At 41.7% G+C, this 22,941-nt stretch overlaps 1 protein-coding gene across 1 annotated transcript in view; it reads right to left on the bottom strand.

Annotated features, from left to right (window-relative positions):
- Positions 1–22,941, bottom strand: part of LOC122562513 (ubiquitin-conjugating enzyme E2 L3) — a 70,694-nt gene that overhangs the window by 12,493 nt on the left and 35,260 nt on the right. Inside the window, exon 3 of the mRNA XM_043715374.2 lies at positions 4,555–4,741. Coding sequence (XP_043571309.1) covers positions 4,555–4,741 — 187 coding nt within the window. The remainder of the gene's footprint in view (positions 1–4,554; positions 4,742–22,941) is intronic.

Here is a 22,941-nt window from a genome sequence, read left to right as displayed (position 1 = left end):
GCATTGTGTAATGAGAAAGCAATAATTGGCAATCTTGCTGTGTGAAGGCCCTTGGGCAATAGTGATCATCATATGATAGAATTGATAGTTGATACTGAGACGAAGGTCCTGAATGTAGATTTTTAAGTGCGAGCAGCAGCGGAGAAGGAGCGGGAGCAGCAGAGGAAGTGACGTGGACCGGAGGGGCAACCAGGAAGGAAAGCAGTGACCATATATATCAGCAAGGCGGCTAAACCCGAGACTCTACTACTGTAGCGTATCCCACCTGCCCTCCTCCTCTAACCTAGTTAATAAGTAGGAAGAGTGGGAATGACGACCAGGGGACTGCCGGTAATATATCTGGGCAGTGGCTGAACCTGAGACACTACACGTGTTGTGTCTCCCCCCACACCCAACCAAAAATAGGACTCTGGTTTGTTAAGGTAAGGATTTTCTATTTCTTTATCGGTGAATGGTTAAAAATTTACTTTTTATGGTTTATCTATTAATTGGTTTTTAGAAAAAGACTATAGCAGAGAGGAATCAAAGTATTTTAACTCAAACCTATACAAAGTAATAAAGTAATTAACCAAGCAAAGATGGCTGGGCAGGTGATGTGCTGTAGCTGTATGATGTGGGAGCTGGCTGATCCCATTGTGAATGGCAGTGACCACATCTGCAGCAAGTGTTGGTTGCTGGAAGAACTCCGGCTCAGAGTTGATGATCTGGAATCTGAGCTTCAAACACTGCAGCACATCTGGGGGGGGGGAGAAAGAGTTACTTGGACGCTTTGTTTCAGGAGGCAGTCACACCTGGGAGATTAAGTAATTCACATTCAGTTAGTGATCAGGGACATCAGAGTGTGACTGTAAGTAAGGCAGGTAGGGGGAACCTGAGTTCAGGAGTGCAGGAGCCTCAGCCCTTGACCTTGTCTAATGAGATTCTTGCTCCCTATACGGATGAGAAAAAGGGCTCTGGACAGGATATGCCAGCTGACCACAGCACCATGGTGCAGAAGGCCATTCAAGAGGGGGGAGCAAAAAGACAAGTAGTTGTTATTGGGGATTCTATAATTAGGGGAACAGATAGTATCCTATGCAAGCTGGATCGGGAGTCTCGCATGGTGTGTTGCCTGCCCGGTGCCAGGGTGAAAGGATATTGGAGCGGGAGGGGGAGGATCCAGTTGTTGTGGTCCATGTTGGGACTAACAACATAGGCAAAGCTAGGGTGGAGGACCTGTTTGGGAATTATCAAGCACGAGGAAGGAAATTGAAGTACAGGTCCTCAAGGGTCATAATCTCTGGATTACTGCCCGAGCCATGTGCCAATTGGCATAGGGATAAGAAAATTAGGGAAGTAAACACGTGGCTAAGGGATTGGTGTGGGAAAGAGAGATTCCATTTCATGGGGCATTGGGATCAGTTGTGGCATCTGTACCATTGGGACGGTCTCCACCTGAACTGATCTGGTACCGATGTTCTAGCGAAAAGGATAAATAGGGTGGTCAATAGGACTTTAAACTTCTGAGGTTGGGGGGGGGGGGGGGGCGGGGGAAGAGAAGGGAAAGTGAAAGCGACAGGGAGTATGGAGTTAAATGGGAAGATAAGCAGGAGGATAGCATGTATGCAGGTGGATTTAACCTTGAGGCAGATTAGGAATGCAACAAAAAGGAAGGATAACTTAGGACATCTTATGACTTCCAATATCTCTCATGATAAGAAAGGTACTTTACCTGAATGCTCATACCATTCGTAACAAAGTAGATGAACTAACGGCACAGATCGTGAATGATTATGATGTGGTTGCAGGGGGTTCATGACTGGCAGTTAAATATCCAAGGATTTACAACTTATCGAAAAGACAGGGAGGTGGGCAGAGGGGGTGGGGTGGCCTTGTTAGTTAAGAACAAAATTAAATCTATGGCACTGAATGACATAGGGTCGGATGATGTGGTGTCTGTGTGGGTGGAATGGAGGAACCACAAAGGCAAAAAACCATCATGGGAGTTATGTACAGACCTCCTAACAGTGGTAGGGACCAGGGGCACAACATGTACCAGGAAATAGAAAAGGCATGTCAGAAAGGCAAGGTCACGGTGATCATGGGGACTTCAATATGCAGGTGGACTGGGTAAATAATGTTGCCAGTGGATCCAAAGAAAGGGAATTCATGGAATGCTTACAAGATGGCTTTTTGGAACAGCTTGCCATGGAGCCCATAAGGGAGCAGGCTATTTTGGACCTAGTGCTATGTAATGACTCAGACTTTATAAAAGATCTTAAAGTAAGGGAACACTTAGGAAGCAGCGATCATAATATGGTAGAGTTCAGTCTGCAATTTGAAAGAGAAGGCAAAATTGGATGTAATGGTGTTACAGTTAAATAAAGGTAATTATGAGGGCATGAAAGAGGAACTGATGAAAATCAACTGGAAGCAGAGCCTAGCAGGAAAGACAATAGAGCAAAAATGGCAGGGGTTTGTGAGTATAATTGAGGACACTGTACAGAGGTTCATCCCCAAGAAAAGAAAGATTATCCGGGGAGGGATTAGACAGCCATGGCTGACAAAGGAAGTCAGGAAATGTATCAAAGAAAAAGAGAGATCCTATAAAGTGGCCAAGAGCACTGGGAAATCAGAAGATTGGGAAAGCTACAAAAAAAAAAGAGGATAACAAAGAAATAAGGAAGGAGAGGATCAAATATGAAGGTAGGCTAGCCAGTAATATTAGAAATGATAGTAAAAGTTTATTTCAATATACAAGAAACAAACAACAGGCAAAAGTAGACATTGGGCCACTTCAAACTAATGCTGGAAGGCTAGTGATGGGAGATAAGGAAATAGCTGGAGAACTTAATAAATACTTTGCGTCAGTCTTCACAGTGGAAGACATGAGTAATATCCCAACAATTAAAGGGAGTCAGGGGGCTGAGTTGAGTATGGTTGCCATTACAAAAGAGAGTGTGCTAGAAAAGCTAAAAGGTCTTAAAATTGACAAATCTCCTGGCCCCAATGGGCTACATCCTAGAGTTCTGAGGGAGGTGGCTGAGGAAATAGTGGAGGCGTTGGTTGAGATCTTTCAAAAGTCACTGGAGTCAAGGTAAGTCCCGGATGATTGGAAGACCGCTGTTGTAACCCCATTGTTCAAGAAAGGATCAAGATAAAAGATGGAAAATTATAGGCCAATTAGCCTAACCTCGGTTGTTGGTAAAATTCTAGAATCCATTGTTAAGGATGAGGTTTCTAAATTCTTGGAAGAGCAGGGTCGGATTAGAACAAGTCAACATGGATTTAGTAAGGGGAGGTCATGCCTGACAAACCTGTTAGAATTCTTTGAAGAGGTGACAAATAGGTTAGACCAGGGAAACCCAGTGGATGTGGTCTATCTCGACTTCCAAAAGGCCTTTGATAAGGTGCCACACGGGAGGCTGCTGAGTAAGATGAGGGCCCATGGTGTTCGAGGTGAGCTACTGGCATGGATTGAGGATTGGCTATCTGACAGAAGGCAGAGAGTTGGGATAAGAGGTTCTTTTTCGAAATAGCAGCCGGTGACAAGCGGTGTCCCACTAGGTTCAGTGTTAGGGCCGCAGCTGTTCACATTGTATATTAATGATCTGGATGAAGGGACTGGTGGCATTCTAGCGAAGTTTGCCGATGTTACGAAGATAGGTGGACAGGCAGGTAGTACTGAGGAAGTGGGGAGGCTGCAGAAGGATCTAGACAGTTTGGGAGAGTGGTCCAGGAAATGGCTGATGAAGTTCAATGTGAGCAAATGCGAGGTCTTGCACTTTGGCAAAAAGAATACAAGCATGGACTACTTTCTAAACGGTGAGAAAATTCATAAAGCTAAAGTACAAAGGGATCTGGAAGTGCTAGTCGAGGATTCTCAAGGTAAACATGCAGGTTGAATCCGTGATTAAGAAAGCGAATGCAATGTTGTCATTTATCTCAAGAAGGTTGGAATATAAAAGCAGCGATGTGCTACTGAGACTTTATAAAGCTCTGGTTAGGCCCCATTTGGAGTACAGTGTCCAGTTTTGGTCCCCACACCTCAGGAAGGACATACTGGCACTGGAGCGTGTCCAGCGGAGATTCACACGGATCATCCCTGAAATGGTAGGTCTAACATATGAGGAACGGCTGAGGATTCTGGGATTGTATTCATTGGAGTTTAGAAGGTTAAGGGGAGATCTAATAGAAACTTACAAGATATTACATGGCTTGGAAAGGGTGGATGCTAAGAAATTGCTTCTGTTAGGCGGGGAGACTAGGACCCGTGGGCACAGCCTTAAAATTAGAAGAGGTCAATTCAGAACAGAAACGCGGAGACACTTCTTCAGCCAGAGAGTGGTGGGCCTGTGGAATTCATTGCCGCGGAGTGCAGTGGAGGCCAGGATGCTAAATGTCTTCAAGGCAGAGATTGATAAATTCTTGATGTCACAAGGAATTAAGGGTTACGGGGAGAATGCGGGTAAGTGGAGTTGAAATGCACATCAGCCATGATTAAATGGCTGAGTGGACTCGATGGGCCGAATGGCCTTACTTCCACTCTTTTGTCTTATGGACTAGAACACTCACCTTGGTCAGCTTTGGTTGCTGGTTTCCAGTTTTCAGCACTAATGACTGGGAGACAAACTTGTCCTTTCTCATCAATGTTGGGGTGATAGATCTTTGTCTTGAAAGTAATTTTAGGTGGTTTGAAAGGATATTCTGATGGAAAGCTTATTTCAATCCTGAAAGCTCCTTTGTCATATGGAGGGTTATCCTAAAACAGGGGGAAAGTATTTTAGTATGTTTAGCACAACCACAGAAATAACACTTTAGACATCATAATCTTAATAAACACCTAGCTTTTATAAACAGATCTAAATTATATGATCTAACATAGGTGTTACTGCATGAAGAAACATTGCACAGTGTATGTAAAATGTCAATAGCCCTTATTGTCAACATATTCCCAGGTAGAACAATTTCTAACACAAAAGGTTAAAATGTGAACACTCTAGAAACTGACAGTTGTCCCAAATCATTTATATTACTGCAGTATGACAAAAAAACTTTTCCAAGGATTGGATAATTCTGGAAGAAAAATTCTTTCCCACCTTCTTTGTTGTGGACTCCATGCCATGTAGAGGATGAGGAAATTCTTGAAGTGAAAGAAAACTTAAGGGATTAACTTAAAACTAATTTGTCACTTTAAAAAAAAAATACAGCTGTGTGTTGATGCATGCTAGAAGTACACCAATATTCCAATCTGGACACGTTCCAGATAATTACTTCCTATAACAAAAATAGAGATTGCTGGAAAAGCTCAGCAGGTCAAGCAGCAGCTGAGGAGAGAAAGCAGAGTTAACGGAGTTCTGAGAAAGGGTCACTTGACCCAAAACATTAACTCAGATTTCTTTCCACAGCTGCTGCCAGATCTGCTGGGCTTTTCCTGCAATTTCTAGTTTTGTTTGATTTACAGCATCTGCAGTGGTTTTAATTTATCTTTTATACCCAGTGAACTAAAACAACTCCACAATCTATGAATTAAACATAACATACACAAAGTAATGCAGTTGTAGCACAGCAAAGGATGAACCCAATAAGCCAGACAAATTCAAATTCAATCACTCCAAATTATGGAGACAGAATGTTTTACCAATAAAGAGAAGATAAAAGCTTTGCAAGCTGGTGAGGCATACAGCCCCAGCCAGCCTGCTCCTTCATTCAATAAGATCTTCCACTTCAACCCTACTTTCCCAGTCTCGATATATTCAGAGTCCTTAAAAGTGTGTCCAAAAGTTTTATCAACCTGAATCACATAATCCTCTAGATCAAAGAATGACAAAGTGGCAACATTTCTCAAATGCTAACTGGCCAACCCCATATTTTGAAACAATGACCCTTACTTCTAGATGAACAGGCTCTCCGCATCACCTTCAAGAAAATCTCACATAAAACAAGAGACCGGTTTGGATTACAAACTTCACACAAATGGATCTCAATTCCAAAATAATAACATTGTAAATTTGTGCAAAGAGGTTTTCCACACTTTATGAAAAATACTGAACAAATCAGTTGAGTTGCATATATGTTAACTTTGTTTCAAAGTTTTTACTGAAACATTACCAAGAAAATTTCTCTGCACAAAATGTTGCATCACAGATTTCAAAGATACACTCAGCTTAGTGCTTCAGAGTGCTGCAGTCCAACTTATAAAACGGTACACACTGCTGCTACAGTGGTGATGGAGGTAAGGAACACTTAAAGGCATAAATAGGATGCTGATCAAACAGACCTCATTCTGCTGGATAGTGTCAAGCTTCCTGGAGATGCAATTGTTGTAGACTCGCCAACTTTAAGGGCATTTAAATGGCCACTGAATAGGCATATCAACAAGAATGGAATAGTGTAGGATAGATGGACTTCAGATTGGTTTCACAAGTCGGCGCAACATCAAAGGCCGAAGAGCATTACAGCACAGTACAGGCCCTATGTTCTATATATACCCACCAGACAAGTGGAAAATATTTCACTCTTAAATGTGTTTTGCAAATGATCAAAATGGTCAAACATTGCTTCCTAATGGCATTATTGGTGTATCTATACCAAATAAACTGCAGTTGCTCAAAGGAGGCGTGCAACACCACTTTCTCAAAGGCAACGAAAAGGTGATAATGTTTTGGCAGTCAGATAGTGAAATGCATGCTGCAGAATTCCCAGTCCAGTTAGGTAGGTCCAGGAGGTTGATAGTTGGGGAATTCAATAACAGCAATGCTGTTGAACATCAGGGGAAGATGCCAGTTTGCACATTTCTTGCCATCATTATCGGAATGTTGCCCAGACCTTAATGCTGGTGTACACTGACTGCTCATTATCTGAGGCGTTTGCAAATAGTACTGAACACCACAAACACAATGAACATGCCCATTTCTGCCTATGTATAAGGATAGGCAATTAGATATAAGATCAGAGGGCCTAGGACATATCACTATGCTTTAAACATGGGGAAAGTGAGGACTGCAGATACTGGAGATCAGTCGAGAGTGTTGTGCTGGAAAAGTATAGCAGGTCAGGCAGCATCCGAGGAGCAGGAGAATTAACGTTTTGCGCGCAAGACCTTCATCAGGAATGGTGCATTTCTTGCTATGCTTTAAACATGGGAATATATGTAGAAAAGGACCAGATTATCTACTTCCATGCAATAATTTCTATAATAATTCTCATTTAAAAGACAGGAATATAGACCCAGCACACTTAGTGAGTTGCCATGGAAAATATCCCTCAAACGGCACTGTTAATATTTGTGCCTGCAGTGTTGAAACCACACCCAATAGAACTACTTAAAGATCGGTCTGCACTCTTCTCAAGCACCACTACTCACAGCAGCACAACACTAATAAACAGAAGGAAGCATTGCCAGGTGAAAGGTGATGAGAAGTAATTGCTTCCAAGAGATTGAGCATCATGAATAGATAAGAATATTGAACTGTGGGAAATTTGAGCACAATTTACGCCCGATACAATGGCATAAGATTGCATAAGCTTCACATCAGAACTGAAAAATGGTGTCTTGTTTCACACATCATTGACCAACCTAGATAGACTAGGAGTGGAGGACAAAAACGTTGTGCATCTGTAACTTTAGTAACCACAAATAGTACCACTGCTCCAGTTTCCTGCAGTCCTTTTGGTTAATGGAATAATAGCTAAATCCAGATAGTCTGGCACCTGCTAATCACATCACATGCTTCTTTCAATTAGCCTCTTTTTCAGTCAAGAGTGACTTCCCAAGGGTAGTAACACCTGGTATAGTCAGGTACTATTAGCATTATGGGAGGTACTAGGTAGATCCCCACTTTGATGTTCCTGCTCAACAAAATTCTTACAGTTTCTGTGTGATCAATTTTTCTATGATGCAGGTAACTATTCTGCTTTGATAAATCCCAGTTTGGCCTGGCCCAGAAAGCTATACAAAAAAATACATGAATCAAAAAGCAAAATACGACAGATGCTGGAAATAAAAACAAAAAGCTGGAAATACCCAGGTCAGACAGCTTCTACAAAGAGAAGAAAAATAGTTAACATTTCATGTTGTGACCTTGCATTATGCATGGTCTCTTACACAACAATAATATACCATCCAGGATAAAAAAAGACACTTTGTATGCACGCACCCAGTCCCAGGGCAGACCATATAATCTAGGAGGGCACTGCTATGCTGGACATTTGGAGTTCAACATCAGACCATTGTACATTTAGAGAACATTAAACCAAGGCACTTCTCCTCTCTGGGCAGAGGTTAAAAAATACTATTTCAAAAAAACAGCAAGGAGTGAACCCTGGCAGCCAATACTTGTTGCTTGGTAAATACCACTGAGAAAAATGTCTGGAAAGGATCTCATTACTGATTGAGAGTTTGGTACATGCAAGTTGGCTGTGTTTGCCAAAATTCAAAAAGACTACTCAAAAGTACTTAATTGGCTGTGGACACAACAGGTTCTATACAAATGCAAGTTGTGTTATTGTCCAAAAATAGGCTGTCTCTATACAAGTAAATGGGGATTTAAATTTCTTTGGTTGGTGTCCCTGCTTTTCATTGATAGCTTGCCTGCAACAAATTGAATATTAAGAAAATAGAAAAGCCTGTTAAAAATCATATTTACATCTACCCTGCACAATTATGGAGGTCCCTGACAGTGGAGTTGACTCATAGGATATACAGCTAGAATATTTTGTGACTTAATTTTTGCAAAGAATTGCCAGAATTGTAAGCCATGCAATTTGGAATGCTGTACCAATCTAGTCTACTTTTTGATGGTGAACACGAACATGTTTAATTGTACTCTACAGCACACTAGGGAGGTGTGTGTAGCAGTGATAATCAGAGAAGCAGACTGGGTGGGGTGTGCAAAAGGTCCGCATCACTGTGAAGCAGAGTGGGAGAGTGGACCTGTGTGGGACTTGGAACATAAACAAGGAAATGGTCTTTCTAGCAAAGTGGATTAAAGATCAGCTTGAGGGTAGGAAACAGAGGATAGTAGGTAAAGGTTGTTTTGTAACTGGAAGTCTACATCAAGTGCCTTACAAGAGGGTTATGTGCTGGGTCCTTTGCTGTTTGGAATGTACCTGAATGATCTAGATATGAATTTAGGGGGTTTGATCAGTAAGTGGCATGGTAAATAGTGTAGCCTTTGACTACAGGACAATGTAGATGGGTTGGTCAAATCGGCAGAAAGCTGACAAATGGAGTTCTATCCTGAAAAGTGAGAGATGGTGCATTTTGGCAAGACTAACAAGGCAAGGGAGTACACAACGAATGATAGGATTATGGGAAGTACAGAGAATCAAAAAGAATCTTGGGGAGCATATCCATAGATCCTCGAAGGCAACACAACATGAATAAAGTGGTTAAAAAGGTATAGGAGATACTTGATTTTGTTTAATTGTGGCACTGAACACAAGAATAGGAATGTTACAATGGAGCTGTGTAAGATGTCACTTAGGCCACAGTTTGTACTGTTCTATCTCCCATACTATTGGAAAGACAGCTCAGGCATCAGTCCTGGTGAACATGAAGCACTAGGTAGAAGAGAGGTGGTTCGGATTTGGGGGTGAGCAGTGGGGGATGGGATGACACTTTGAGGGGCATGGATAAGAAACCTCTCTCTTTAGTTACTGGAGGAGTTAAAAACCAGAAGCACACAGATTTAAAAGTAAAGGAAAGGAGGTTCAGAGGGAATTTAAGGAAGAGGTTTTCACCGACAGGATGGTGGGTACCTGGAATTCCCTGTCTGAAAGGGTATTTGACGCAGGGATCAAAAGTATTTAGCCAATCTCTTGCAGCACCATAGCATAAGAGGCTACAAGATCTGAAAAATGAGTACAGTGGATGTGTGCTGAATGAGCTTTCCAGACTTGATGGGCTGAAAGACATCTTTCTGCACTGTAAAACTGACTGTTCAGGACCTAGCATTTCTTTGCTGTTATGTCCAGAAACCGCTCACTCCCTGCTTTTTTGTAGTATTCTAGAAATTTTTTTAATATTTTCACTTCATTTATACATCGCTAAATCTAAAAAATGTGGAATTTTTCCCACATGAAATGCTAGTGGAAGTCCTAGAATTAGCAACATGTCAGATAACAAATCTTGGCTCAGTCAGCAGAAGTTAAATGGTACTGATGATTCAATCAGTGGTATTATTGCTGTTAAATCAAGGTCCACGTAACATTTTGGGGACTCTGGTTTGAATGCCACCACAGCAGATGGTGGAATTTAAATTCAATACAAATCTGAAATTTAAGAGTCTAATAATGATCATGAAACCATTGTCAATTGCTGGAAAAACTCATCAGGTTCACTAATGTCCTTTAGGGAATCTGCCATCCTTCCCTGGTCTGGCCTACATGCAAATCCTGACCCACAGCAATGTGGCTGACTCTTGACTGCCTTCAAGAATGGGCAAAAAATGCTGGTCTAGCCAGCAAATGCCCTTATCCCACGAATAAAAACTGCGCTGCTTGGTAATTCAAGATTTTTTTAAAAATTACACTCAGTGAAATGACACCAGGAGAGATACATTAGAAATAATAAAACATGCATTCGTTCAACTTTGTATTAAGACTGTCAGATAAAATACCCAAAAGAAAACTGAATACAACCAAAGTATGTGATGTTTTACTCCCAAAAATCCCATTATCCACAACCAATGATTGGAGAGATATGGTACTTCTCAGTTGAGTGTAGCAATATCATAGCCATGACTATGTGCTCCCAAACTATAGCAGCTTTGGAGGACCTACACTGTAAATGCACTGCAGAGTGTTGTGCTAGCAGTAGGAGTGTTGCTGCAGCAGCAGTAACAAAAGCAGGTATAGAGTTTGGCAGATGTGCTGGGGCTAGGAGCACTGCAAAACCGTATAGATTTGGGAGAGTGCGCTTAGGAAAGGGTAGCATAATCTAGACCACAATTTCCAGATTCAGTGGTATTTTATAGTTTTTGTTAGAAACGTGCTCTGTTAGCATGTGTTAAAAAGAACTTCTCTCAATATGGTGTCATATTATTGCTGGAATTTTATGGTTCTGTATACCGACTTTCCCCACGTCAAGCCACATCACTACTTGAATAATTCAACCACTTTCTGCTTCTTTGAATTTGATTTCAGTTTAAACTGCTGCAAGAGAATCTAGACCAGAATCTGTTCTGGAGGGATTCATTGATTACTCAAAGCATCAATTGAATCGCTTCTGGGGTAGAAGTGACCTGTACAAGGAGGATGGATTGAAAGGGGACCAATATGCTGGCAGGGAGTTTTGCTAGAGTTGCTCAGGAGGATTTAAACTGGGGAGGAGACCCAGAGAGATACTGAAGAAAGTTCTATCAAAGATTGGTACAGTTGAGAAAACAAGCAAGACAGGCAGGGAGAAAGCAGAGAACAAGGTAGGACTGATAAATTAAACTGCATTTATTTCAATGCAAGGGGTCTAACAGGGAAGGCAGATGAACTCAGGGCATGGCTAGGAACATGGGACTGGGATATCATAGCAATTACAGACACATGGCTCAGGGGCTGGCAGCTTAAATGTTCCAGTATACAAATGCCATAGGCATAGGCAGGATAGAAAGGGAGGAGGGTGAGGGGGGGGGGGGGGGGGGGGGGGGGGTGGAGGTTTTGATAAGGGATAGCATTATTGCTGTACTGAGGGGGTATATTCCTGGAAAAACATCCAGGGAAGTTATTTGGGTGGAACTGAGAAATAAGAAAAAGGTGGTCACCTTATCAGGATTGTATTATAGACCCCCTAATAGTCAGAGGGAAATTGAGAAACAAATTTGTACGGAGATCTCGGATAACACGGTGATTATGGTAGGATATTTTAACTTTCCAAATACAGACTGGGACTGCCACAGTGTTAAGGGTTTAGATGGAGAGGAATTTATTAAGTGCATACAAGGCAATTTTCTGATTCAGTATGTGGATGTACCTACTAGAGAAGATGCAAAACTTAACCTACTCTTGGGAAATAAGGCAGGGCAGGTGATGGAGATGTCAGTGGGGAGAGCACTCTGGGGCCAGCAACCATAATTCCATTAGTTATAAAATAGTGATGGAAAAGGATAAATTAGATCTAAAAGTTGAAGTTCTAAACTGGAAGGCGGCTAATTTTGACAGTATTAGGCAAGAACTTTCAAAAGCTGACTGGGGGCAGATATTCCTTGGCAAAGGGACGGCTGGAAAATGGGAAGCCTTCAGAAATGAGATAACAAGAGTACAGAGACAGTATATTCCTGTTAGGGTGAAAGGAAAGGCTGGTAGGTATAGGGAATGCTGGATCACTAGAGAAATTGAGGGTTTGGTTAAGAAAAAGAAGGAAGCACATGTCAGATATCAACAGGAGAGAGATCAAGAGAATCATTAGAACAGGAGAAAGGCAGTAGGGGTAATACTTAAGAGGGAAATCAGGAGGGCAAAAAGGGGACCATGAGATAGCTTTGGCAAATAGAGTTAAGGAGAATCCAAAGGGTTTTTACAAATACATTGAGAAAAGGGTAACTCGGGAGAGAATAGGGCGCCTCAAGGAACAGCAAGGCAGACTTTGTGTGGAGTTACAGGAGATGAGGGAAGATACTAAACAAGTATTTTGCATCAGCGCTTACTGTGGAGGAGGACATGGAAGATATAGAATGTGGGGGAAATGAATGGTGACATCTTGAAAAAATGTCCATATTACAGAGGAAGTGCTGGATGCCTTGAAAATGCATGAAGGTGGATAAATCCCCAGGACCTAATCAGGTGTACCCTAGAACTCTGTGAGAAGCTAGGGAAGTGATTGCTGGGCCTCTTGCTGAGATATTTATATCAACGATAGTCACAGGTGAGATGCCAGAAGACTGGAAGTTGGCTAACGTGGTACCATTATTTTAAAAATGGTGGGAAGGACAAGCCAGGGAACTATAGACTAGTGAGCCTGACGTCAGTGGTGGGCAAGTTGTTAGACGGAATCCTAAGGGACAGGATTTACACACATTTGGAAAGGCAAGGACTGACTAGGGATAGTCAACATGGCTTTATGCGTGGGAAATCATGTGCCATGAACTTGATTTGAGTTTTTTGAAGTAACAAAGGATTGATGAGGGCAGAGCGGTGGATGTGATCTTTATGTACTCCAGCAAGGCATCCAACAAGGTTCCCCATGGGAGACTGATTAGCAAGGTTAGATCTCATGGAATACAGGGAGAACTAGCCATTTGGATACAGAACTGGCTCAACAGAACTGGTAGTGGAGGGTTGTTTTTCAGACTGGAGGCCTGTGACCAGTGGAGTACCACAAGGATTGGTGTTGGGTCCACTACTTTTCATCATATATAAATGACTTGGATGTGAGCTTAAGGGATATAGTTAGTAAGTTTGCAGATCACACCAAAATTAGAGGTGTAGAGGATAGCAGAGAAGGTTACCTCAGATTACAATGGGATCTGGGTCAGATGGGACAATTGGCTGAGTGGCAGGTGCAGTTTAATTTAGATATATGCAAGGTACTGCATTCTGGGAAAACAAATCTTATTAAGCGTATAAGCCCTGCTAAGGTCAGTGTTGCTGAACAAAGAGTGCAGATTCATAGCTCCTCGAAAGTAGAGTCGCAGTGCCAGATAGGATAGTGAAGGTGGTGTTTGGTATGCTTTCCTTTATTGGTCAGAGCATTGAGTATAGGAGTTGGGAGGTCACGTTGCAGCTGTACAGGACGTTGGTTCGGCCACCTTTGGAATATTGCATGCAATTCTGGTCTCCTTCCTATTGGAAGGATGTTATGAAACTTTGATGGGCTCAGAAAAGATTTACAAGGATATTGCCAAGGTTGGAGGATTTGAGCTATGGGGAGAGGGCCGTTTTCCCTGGAGCGACGAAGGCGGAGTGGTGACTTCAGAAGCTTATAAAATGAGGGGCATGAATAGGATAAATAGACAAGGTCTTTTCCCTGGGGTGGGGGAGTCCAGAACTTGAAGGCATAGATTTAGAGTGAGAGGGGAAAGAAATAAAAGAGACCTAAGGGGAAACCTTTTCAAACAGAGGATGGTGCATGTATGGAATGAGCTGCCAGAGAAAGTGGTGGAGGCTGGAACAGTTGCAACATTTAAAAGACATCTGGATGGGTATTTGAATAGGGAGGGTTGAGGGGGAAAACGGGTCAAGTGTTGGCAAACAGGACTAGATTTGGTTGGGCTATCTGATCAGCATGGACGAGTTGGACTGAACGGTCTGTTACTGTGCTGTAGATCTCTATGATTTATAAAAATGTAGGACCTGAATATCTATTTTCTACAGCATGCCAGATTTACAATTGCTAAAATGACCAGTGCCCACAAGTTATTTTGACAATTATGAAGCAATTTTCAAAGAGGCATTCCCTCATTTTTATACATCACCTCTGCGAAAGTACTGTTGGTAGTAATGTCTAAAATTATGCATCTCAACAGGAGATAGGGACAAATTACCTAGTGGCACAAAGTCATAAAAGAACACCATCTATAAAATGATTGTTTCTGTTATTTAGCCAAGGAAAAACAAAACATTTTTCAAGTAGTAAAGTGATTAGGATGTAAAAGGACTGGCTAGTGTGTGCTGTCCATCAGTGCTGCAGGTTCACTGATATGGGGTTTTCAGTAGAAAACTGGATACTTTAGACAGGTTTTCTTCCCAGTGATGTGGGGTAGTTGGAAGAGTAGAGTATCTTTTGGCAGCAGCCAGCCCACGCACAATGAACTGACAGACCTCTTTCTGCAATAGCATTTACGCGTTTCTATGTCAGCTCCCAGTGAACTTGTTTTTTGTAGAGGGGGCACGAGGGAAGGAAGGAAGAGAAAAGAGGTTAAGTCATTCCTTGCGTAGTGAAACTGAACTTGGCAAACATGTCATGAGTACTGGCAATCATGCAACATGTCACAAATGCTGCATTGTTTCCACATAACATCTGGTCCATCCTGCTCAATATAATGAAGCTCATATTTACTACTTCACTATTGAGGACCAGAAATGTGAACCAACAGCCAGATGAGAACTTTTGCCAGTGAACATTGATGTCATTTATTCAGGGTCAAGCGATTTCAAATGTCAGGTAAACACATCAACAAAGCTTTACACTTTTTTTTTAAAAACATATGGAATAATGGTTTTAAGTTGCATTTTCCTTTCTTCATTTAACCACACGGAGTTGGTACAAAACAGCTAGAAACCACACAACTGTTGAAGCTGCATACATTGACAATTTAAAATCTCTCAGCCTCTCTCAAACAGAATCATCTCCATTTATTCAAAAATAAATATACTACCCGTTTTTCACAGATGCAACGCCCATGGTCCATCATTTTGTGCTTGGTAAACAAGCACAGCCATTTTTAGCATTTACCACTCAATTTATATAAGATATTAAAGTTCTTTTTATTGTCACAGTACCCAGCAGGCTAGATTGTATATATCAATTCTGCATGCCGTCAGGCAAATCTGATAATAACCCCACCCCAGAAAAGGATTTTTAAAACAAAAATGTTGGACATGTTTACTTTGAAACTACAAAATAGCCACTAGCTAAAATGAAATCGGAGAAGGCTGTAGTCGTGCAATAAAAATTTGCAAATACAATAAATTGCAATACAAAACAAATCACCAGTTTAGATTTTGCAGTGAAAGTAATGCCAAGATGAGAAATGCTCACGCCTCGTCAAGCAAAACTGGAAACAGCTGGCACCTGCACTTGCAGAAATCCAGAATTTGCTGTCAGAAATAGCCCACTCGTCCACAAGGTGTGATAGCAGCTCTTGGCGATAGATTTGTCACCAAAAGACATAAAAGTGCCAACTTGGGCAACGAATTCCCATGAATCAGAAAAGGGTTAATTCTGGTATTTTCAGGGGAAAGAAAATTTTTAAACAGTGTAATCATTGATAATTACTTCCAAATAACTGCTCTAGCCTGAAAAATTTGATTTTACAAGTGTAGAAGTGATTTATTTCCCACCTCCCTTCTCTCCGTTTCTTTGCTCTGGATTGTAGATCAAAATGGTAAAAGGACTGATTGATTAGATTCCCTACAGTGTGGAAAGAGGCTCTTCGGCCCAACTAGTCCACACCGACCCTCCAAAGAGTAATCCACCCAAACCCATTTCCCTCTGACTAATGCATCTAACACTATGGGCAATTTAGAATGGCCAGTTCACCTGACCTGCACATCTTTGGACTGTGGGAGGAAACCAGAGCACCAGCCAAAGACTATGGAAGATGCTAATGCACTTTAAAAAAAACTAGTTATGGAATTCATCATAAGTTGTGTCAACACATCTTTTTTCAAACAGTGGAGGGGAGAAAGAGATCCAGGACACCATGGGTCAATGTTCAAAGTTAGCTTTGCCCAGCATCTAGTGTTCAATTAGGGCTAGTCACAAATGTCAGAAGTGATGAACATGACAACAGCAGTGCTGACTAGCTCCTGGGCAAATGAACAACTTGTGCGATGACAATACCAAGAGAGATGTTATAAAGTACAGATTTGAGACGGCCCAGGGAATCCCTTGTGGCCTCATCCTGCAAGCCTCTCTTGGTTTGTCCCAGAGATTGTATGTTTGGTAGTCTGGAATGAAAAGTTAACTCTTATAGTTTAGTTTAATTTTAGTCATCCCCTTTATTTACTAATCTGTAAACCAAGCTAACCTGGATTCTAATAACCCAGCAAAGTAGGACATCAACTCTTAAGAGCCGTAGCAGGCTACTCTGCTGAATTATCACAAACAGGCTACCTTTATACAGAAGTTTACAAAAGCTGTACTGTCACAGACAGGCTTTCATTGTACAAAGCGTTAACAAAAGCTCTGCATGTTCTGAACTAGACAGATATCAGTGAAGGACAATAATTCAGCAGAGAAGCTAATTGATAGAGTTTTGTTTCGAGGTCAGAATCAAACAATTTCACAATGGAACCGCCATAAACTTTACCACTCAGTGTCCTGTTTATACAGATTCACTGATGTTAAAGCAAGTGTTCTTAATTGCCTTACCATCCTTGCCTATTTTCTAGTGTGCACCAAATGTGTTCTATAATTCAACATTACACTTTAGTCTACATGTTCAAGGACAAGTTAAGACTATAAACTTTCTCATTCCCTCCTTTTATCATTTCAAAACAAAACTACCAGGTAAAGAAAAGATCATTTTTTCTCTGTCTGCAGTGAAGCCTAGGGGACACTCTCATCAGCTGCAGCAAGTAGTTACCTCTTTTGAATGGAATACTTCACAACTTTTGTACCAACAAATTTGCATCTTCCATGAAGTATTAAAAGAATGTGGAATGAAGGAGAGAATGAAGAACAAAGTTTTGAGAAGCAAAAAGGAACATCTCATTGGATTCCATGAACCAGGGCTATTTAAAAGCATTTCCTCGGTATGTGCCCCTCCACCCATAACATCCATGTTTCCTGATTTATATCTGCCTGTGCATATGTGAAGGGGTTTAAGTAAAGCATTAGTGAGGCTAAAAAGTGAATAGCTTGGATTGGCCCAAGATCTCCTTTTGGAAAGTACCGAGAGTACAGGTCAAAATCCAAGGCCAAAATATTTCTATTGTAACAAAGTAGGACACATTCTTTCAGAATACTGGAAGTTTGTCAGGGAAGCCACAGAACTTTCTGGGGTTTGAAAAAATGAGTCCAAAAGGGAACATCAAAAGAAAAATGCCACAAACTGAATACTAACTCTGTCGACAAGAGATAAATACTGTTGTGACTGCAGGGGGCATGCATAGGGAAGACAGAAGTGTGACCTGCTGTCTGGGACTGTAGTACTTAAGGTAGCTAAGGAATTACCGTGAACAGTTGATTTACTCTTGGGAATTTTGTTTTTAGTTCACCTGTGGAACTTGGCAATTAATGCTGGCCAGGCATCAATGCCCTATTCTTAGTTGCCTTTGAGAAGTGGTAGCGAACTAGTTTCTTGAACCACTGTAGTCCACATGCTATGGTTAGGGAGGGAATTCTAAGATTTTGACCAAGTGATACTTTAGGAACGGTCAGGGTGGCAAGTGCATTGAAGGAGAATTTGTAGGTGATGTGTCTATGCATCTGCTGCCCTGTCCTTCTAGATGGAAGCAGTTGTGGTTTGGAAGGTGCTATTGGAAGATCTTTGGCAAATTTCTGTGTACCTTTTACATAGTATACACTGCTGCTATCGAGCATTGGTAGAGGAGTGGATGCTTAAGAACGTGGTACCAATCAAGCAGGCCGCGTTGTCCTGTATGGTGTCATGCTCGAGTGTTGTTCGAGGTACACTCATCCAAACAAGTGGGTAGTATTTTGTCACACCCTGACTCATGCCTTGTAGATACTGAAAATGACTTCAGGAAGTGAGGTTATTACTCACTGCAGCATTCAAAATTATTTGGTTAGGGTGAAAACTGTAGCTGTGATGATAATCATGGCAAGTTCTAGTGAGGCTAAAGAGATGTAAAGTTGCAAGAACACATTTCCTGTTAATTTTCAAATCATACATAGTGACTACAGCAATTGCCAAAGTATATTACCAGAGGTCAAAGTAACATCACAAGAAAACATTAGCTGAAATTCTTTAAGAATGAGAATATTTTAAAAGTTTTGGCATGTCATTATTAATTTAAGGAGAGGAAGTAGATCCAGAGTTTTAAAAAGTTAGCCCAGGCAGCTCACACTGGAGCCGTGACCAAAGGTGCTCTGGAATGCTATTATATCAAAAACAGTTCTGACAAGCAATTGGAGACACTCTCACAGACCTGCAAAAGAATAATATATAGTATACCATAAAATGTGGTCCAGTCCATTTATCTTAAGATGATATCGAAAGTGGCACATAATATTCCTATAGCAAACATGCAGGAAGGAGAAAAATGCAAGTATCACAAAGTATTCCAGGTGTGTCCAGTATTTCATACAGATGCAGCGCAATTCTGTAAAAAAACGTCACAGTTCAGGTAGTAAAAAACCCTCAACATGTAATTAAAACATCACATTTGATACCAGTTTTTAAAAGAACCAATTAGTCCAGCATTGATAGATTGTGAAGGATCAAAACAGAACACTAGTGTATCGTTACAACTGCAGACAGGAATCTCAATTTCTAGAAGCTGCTCCTTTAAAGGACCATTACAGCAAAAGGTATCAGTGGAAATGTTAACTTTTTCCTCTACTTAGGAGTCATATAGCATAGAAAAGAGACACTTTGGTCCAACCAGTCCATGTTCCCAAACTAAACAGTCCCACCTGCCTAGGCTTGGCCCATATCCTCCAAACCTTCCCTTTTCATTAACTTTTCCAAGGGTCTTTCAAAACACTAACTGTAACTGCATCCATGACTTGTCATAGACTACTAACTGAATTATACTCAGATCTAAAGTCTTCCAAGGTAACAGCAGCAGTTTGGGCATAAAACAATTGAAGTCAACTGCACATCACCGACAAACACAAAGAGCTTTGGAGGGACATGCAAAGCCATGATTTTGTCATGAATATTCACAGGACTGGGACAAAGGAATAAATTTCTTAGTACTTACTACCAGAGGCTTCCCAAATTTGAATTGTTCTTTGGCCATGATATTAGAGGTCCATTAAAACTAAATAAAGGGGGATCTAAGATGACAGCGATCTGAGAAGATCGCACTGCAGAGCTTCGCATCGCAGCAGGAGCAGGATGGTCCTTTAACCCACCCAACTCAGGTCATCAGGATTTCTTGGGGTGTTGGAAAGATTGTGGAGCCCCAAGAAACATTTAAAAATTGACTTACCTGTATTTTCAGCTGTCCAGAAATGCCTAAAAAGGGAGGAGGAGCATCTGAGGCCGGGCCTGCAGCTCAACCTGTAGCAGCCTCGGAGCCGATTACTCTCCAGGACCTGGTGAACCAGCTCTCGAAATCTCGCGAGATGTTGGGGAAACAGATTGAAGAGAAGCTGACTCCAGTCTCTTTCATGCTGCAGAAGCATGAGCAGCAGCTGGAAGACCTGGAGCACAGGACGGATGAGGTGGAGCACAGGGCCACAGTGGTGGAAGCTGATGCCAGTTCATTCAAGGAAGAGATCCAAACCCTGAAGATGCAGGTTCGTAATTTGCGTGACCAAGTGGATGATCTTGAGAACAGGGGCAGGAGAAAAAAAAAACATTCGGATCATCGGTCTGCCTGAGGGTAAGGAAGGTGAGCTGCCTGCGCAATTTGTTGAAGATTGGCTTCCGAAATTCTTGACTTGGAGACTGGCATGAGAGGATTGAAGATAGAGAGGGCTCACTAGGTCAACGCCCTCGTCCTTTCCTGATGCGGTTCCATCATTACCGGGATAAGGAAAGAGTCATGGTGACTTCCAGACTCCAGGGAAAGGATCCAAAGGCCCTAATTTACGAGGGGTCTAAGATCTTGTTTTTTCAGGATATTTCAGCGGCGGTGATCCAGAAATGAAAATCATATGATGGTGTCAAGAGAAGATTGAAGGAGCTTGGGATTCAGTACTCCCCGAGATATCCGGCAGTGCTTCGGATCACCTTAGATGGATCCATGCATCTCTTTGACACATTGGAGAAAGCAAGAGACTTTGTGGACAAACTAACCTAATTTAAACAATTGTACTATGTATAATATTGTTGCTTGGGTATGCGTTTATCATTCTGTAAAAGAAATGAAGGAAATCCGGGTGGAGCTTTGTTTTTCCCCTTTGTTTCCTCTATTGATAATAATTTGGTTCAAACTATGTCTGGCGGTGGTTAAGATGTACATTTTAAATTTCTAGGTTAGGGTATACCAAAGGATGGATGGGGTATTTATTCCCCTTTATTTTTTATAAAAGCATTTTTTTTATTCATATTGATATTCTATGGGGTGTTTATTCTTTTTAGCTTGTGCTTGCGATGCGGCTCTAGCTGGGAGAAGCGAAGGTCGTTGAGATAGTTAGATGCCTATTTATGGGCAGTTCGGGACGGGAGTAGCCCCCTCCGGGTAGGGGATGAGTTCCCCTACTCAGCGCTATTGGCGCCTTACATGTTGGTTTGTTTTCTGGTTTTTGTTGTTTTTTATTTTAAATAATTTTGTATGTTTGTTAAATGTAGTGGTTTTAGTTTATGTAGTTTTTATAATTGGTGGAGCATGCGACACTAAGGCTCAGCAATTTGTGGTTCCGATTCCTCCTCTCTGGAATTTAAATGTAATTGCAGAAGATTATGGCTAATTATTTGATTAAATGGTGTACCTGGAATATCGAGGGAAGTCACTCACCAATTAAGAGGAAGAAGGTACTCTTGAGTCTTAGAAAGGAGAAGGTGGATATTGCTTTGTTACAGGAGACACATTTGGATGACAAGGAGCATCTGAAATTACAGCAGAATGGCTTTGACCGAGTTTATTTTTCATCATTTAATACAAGTAGGGGAGTGGCTATATTGGTAAGGAAAAATCTCTCATTTAAATTGTTGGAATGTGTTAAAGGCACATACAGGAGGTTTGTAATTCTTAAAGCCTTGATAAATGGGGAAGAATATGGCATTTTAAATGTTTATTGTCCCCCAGCTCATCCTGTTAAATTCTTGGTAGATGCTTTTTCTAAACTGATAAGTCTCAAGTCTCAGCACATCATTATGGGGGAGGTTTTAACTGCCTCATGGACCCCACAGTAGACAGGTTGCCTAAAGGTCCCTGGATACCCTCTGCACAAACTAAAACAGTTATTGGGTTTGTGTGGGGAATTAGGATTGGTGGACGTCTGGAGGTATCTCCACCCTACAGGGAGGGATTTCACGTTTTTCTCCAATCCGCACAGATGTCACACGAGGATTGATTTTTTTTCTGACCCCTGCGGTAACCCTGGATCTGGTGGCATCCTGTACGACTGGCAATATTGCCATCTCTGATCATGCTCCAGTGTACCTCATGGTTAAGATTAAGGATGTTACAGTGGATTCAAGGTACTGGTGAATTGACCCCTTTTGTTCTCATGGAAAGCAAGTTTGTGCAGTATTTCTCTAGGGAATTTCAGGCATTCCTAGACATCAACATAGGCTCGGTTGATAGCTCATCTGTTCTCTGGGAAACTGCCAAAGCTTATGCCAGAGGGTTAGTTATTTCATATTCCACCAGTAGGAAGCGGCAGAAGGATGAGCAGCAACACCTCCTTGAAGCACGGTTGAAGGCAGCCGAGAAGGCCTATTTTGACAGACCCTCATTGGTCAAACTACAGAGGATTACGGCACTGCGGTCTGCACTAAATTCTGTGCTCACGCAGACGGCAAAGAAGGAGCTGGCTTTTGCAAAGCAAAGGTTATACGAGCATGGTGACAAGCCAGGCAAATACTTAGCATACCTTGCCAGAAAGAGAAGTGTCCCACAAACCATTACAGCGATTAGGGAAGGGTCTAGGAACCTAACATGTGATTCTAAAAAGACTAATGTGGCGTTCCAGAGATTCTACTCTAAGTTATATCAGTCTGAGAATTGTGAGGAAGGGCAGGCCAAAACGGAATCCTTTTTTAGAGATCTGAAGCTCCCAGGTGTTACTCCCGAACAACAGTCCTTTCTCAATGCCCCATTATCAGAGCAAGAAGTGCAGGAAGCTGTGAGGCAGCTTCAGAGTGGAAAGGCGCCCGGTCCGGATGGACATCCCAGTGAATTCTATAAGGAACTTATAAGTTTACTGTCAGGCCCGATGCTGAATATGTTTAATGATTCATACAGTCATGTTTGTCTCCCACCATCTCTGAGAGAGGCCAATATTTCACTTATCCTTTAAAAAAAAAAGGGAAGGATCCGGAAGACAATGCTTCATACAGGATGAGGAGAAAGTGAGGTCTGCAGATGCTGGAGATCAGAGATGGAAATGTGTTGCTGGAAAAACGCAGGTCAGGCAGCATCTAGGGAACAGGAGAATCGACGTTTCGGGCATTAGCCCTTCTTCCTGAAGAAGGGCTAATGTCCGAAACATCGATTCTCCTG

Source organism: Chiloscyllium plagiosum, unplaced genomic scaffold (genome assembly GCF_037043375.1).
Source record: "Chiloscyllium plagiosum isolate Xiang-an unplaced genomic scaffold, Cpla_swu_hap1 HiC_scaffold_24, whole genome shotgun sequence".
NCBI lineage: Eukaryota > Metazoa > Chordata > Chondrichthyes > Orectolobiformes > Hemiscylliidae > Chiloscyllium > Chiloscyllium plagiosum.
Note: the sequence above shows the minus strand (reverse complement) of the source record. Positions and strands in the feature narration are given on the sequence as shown.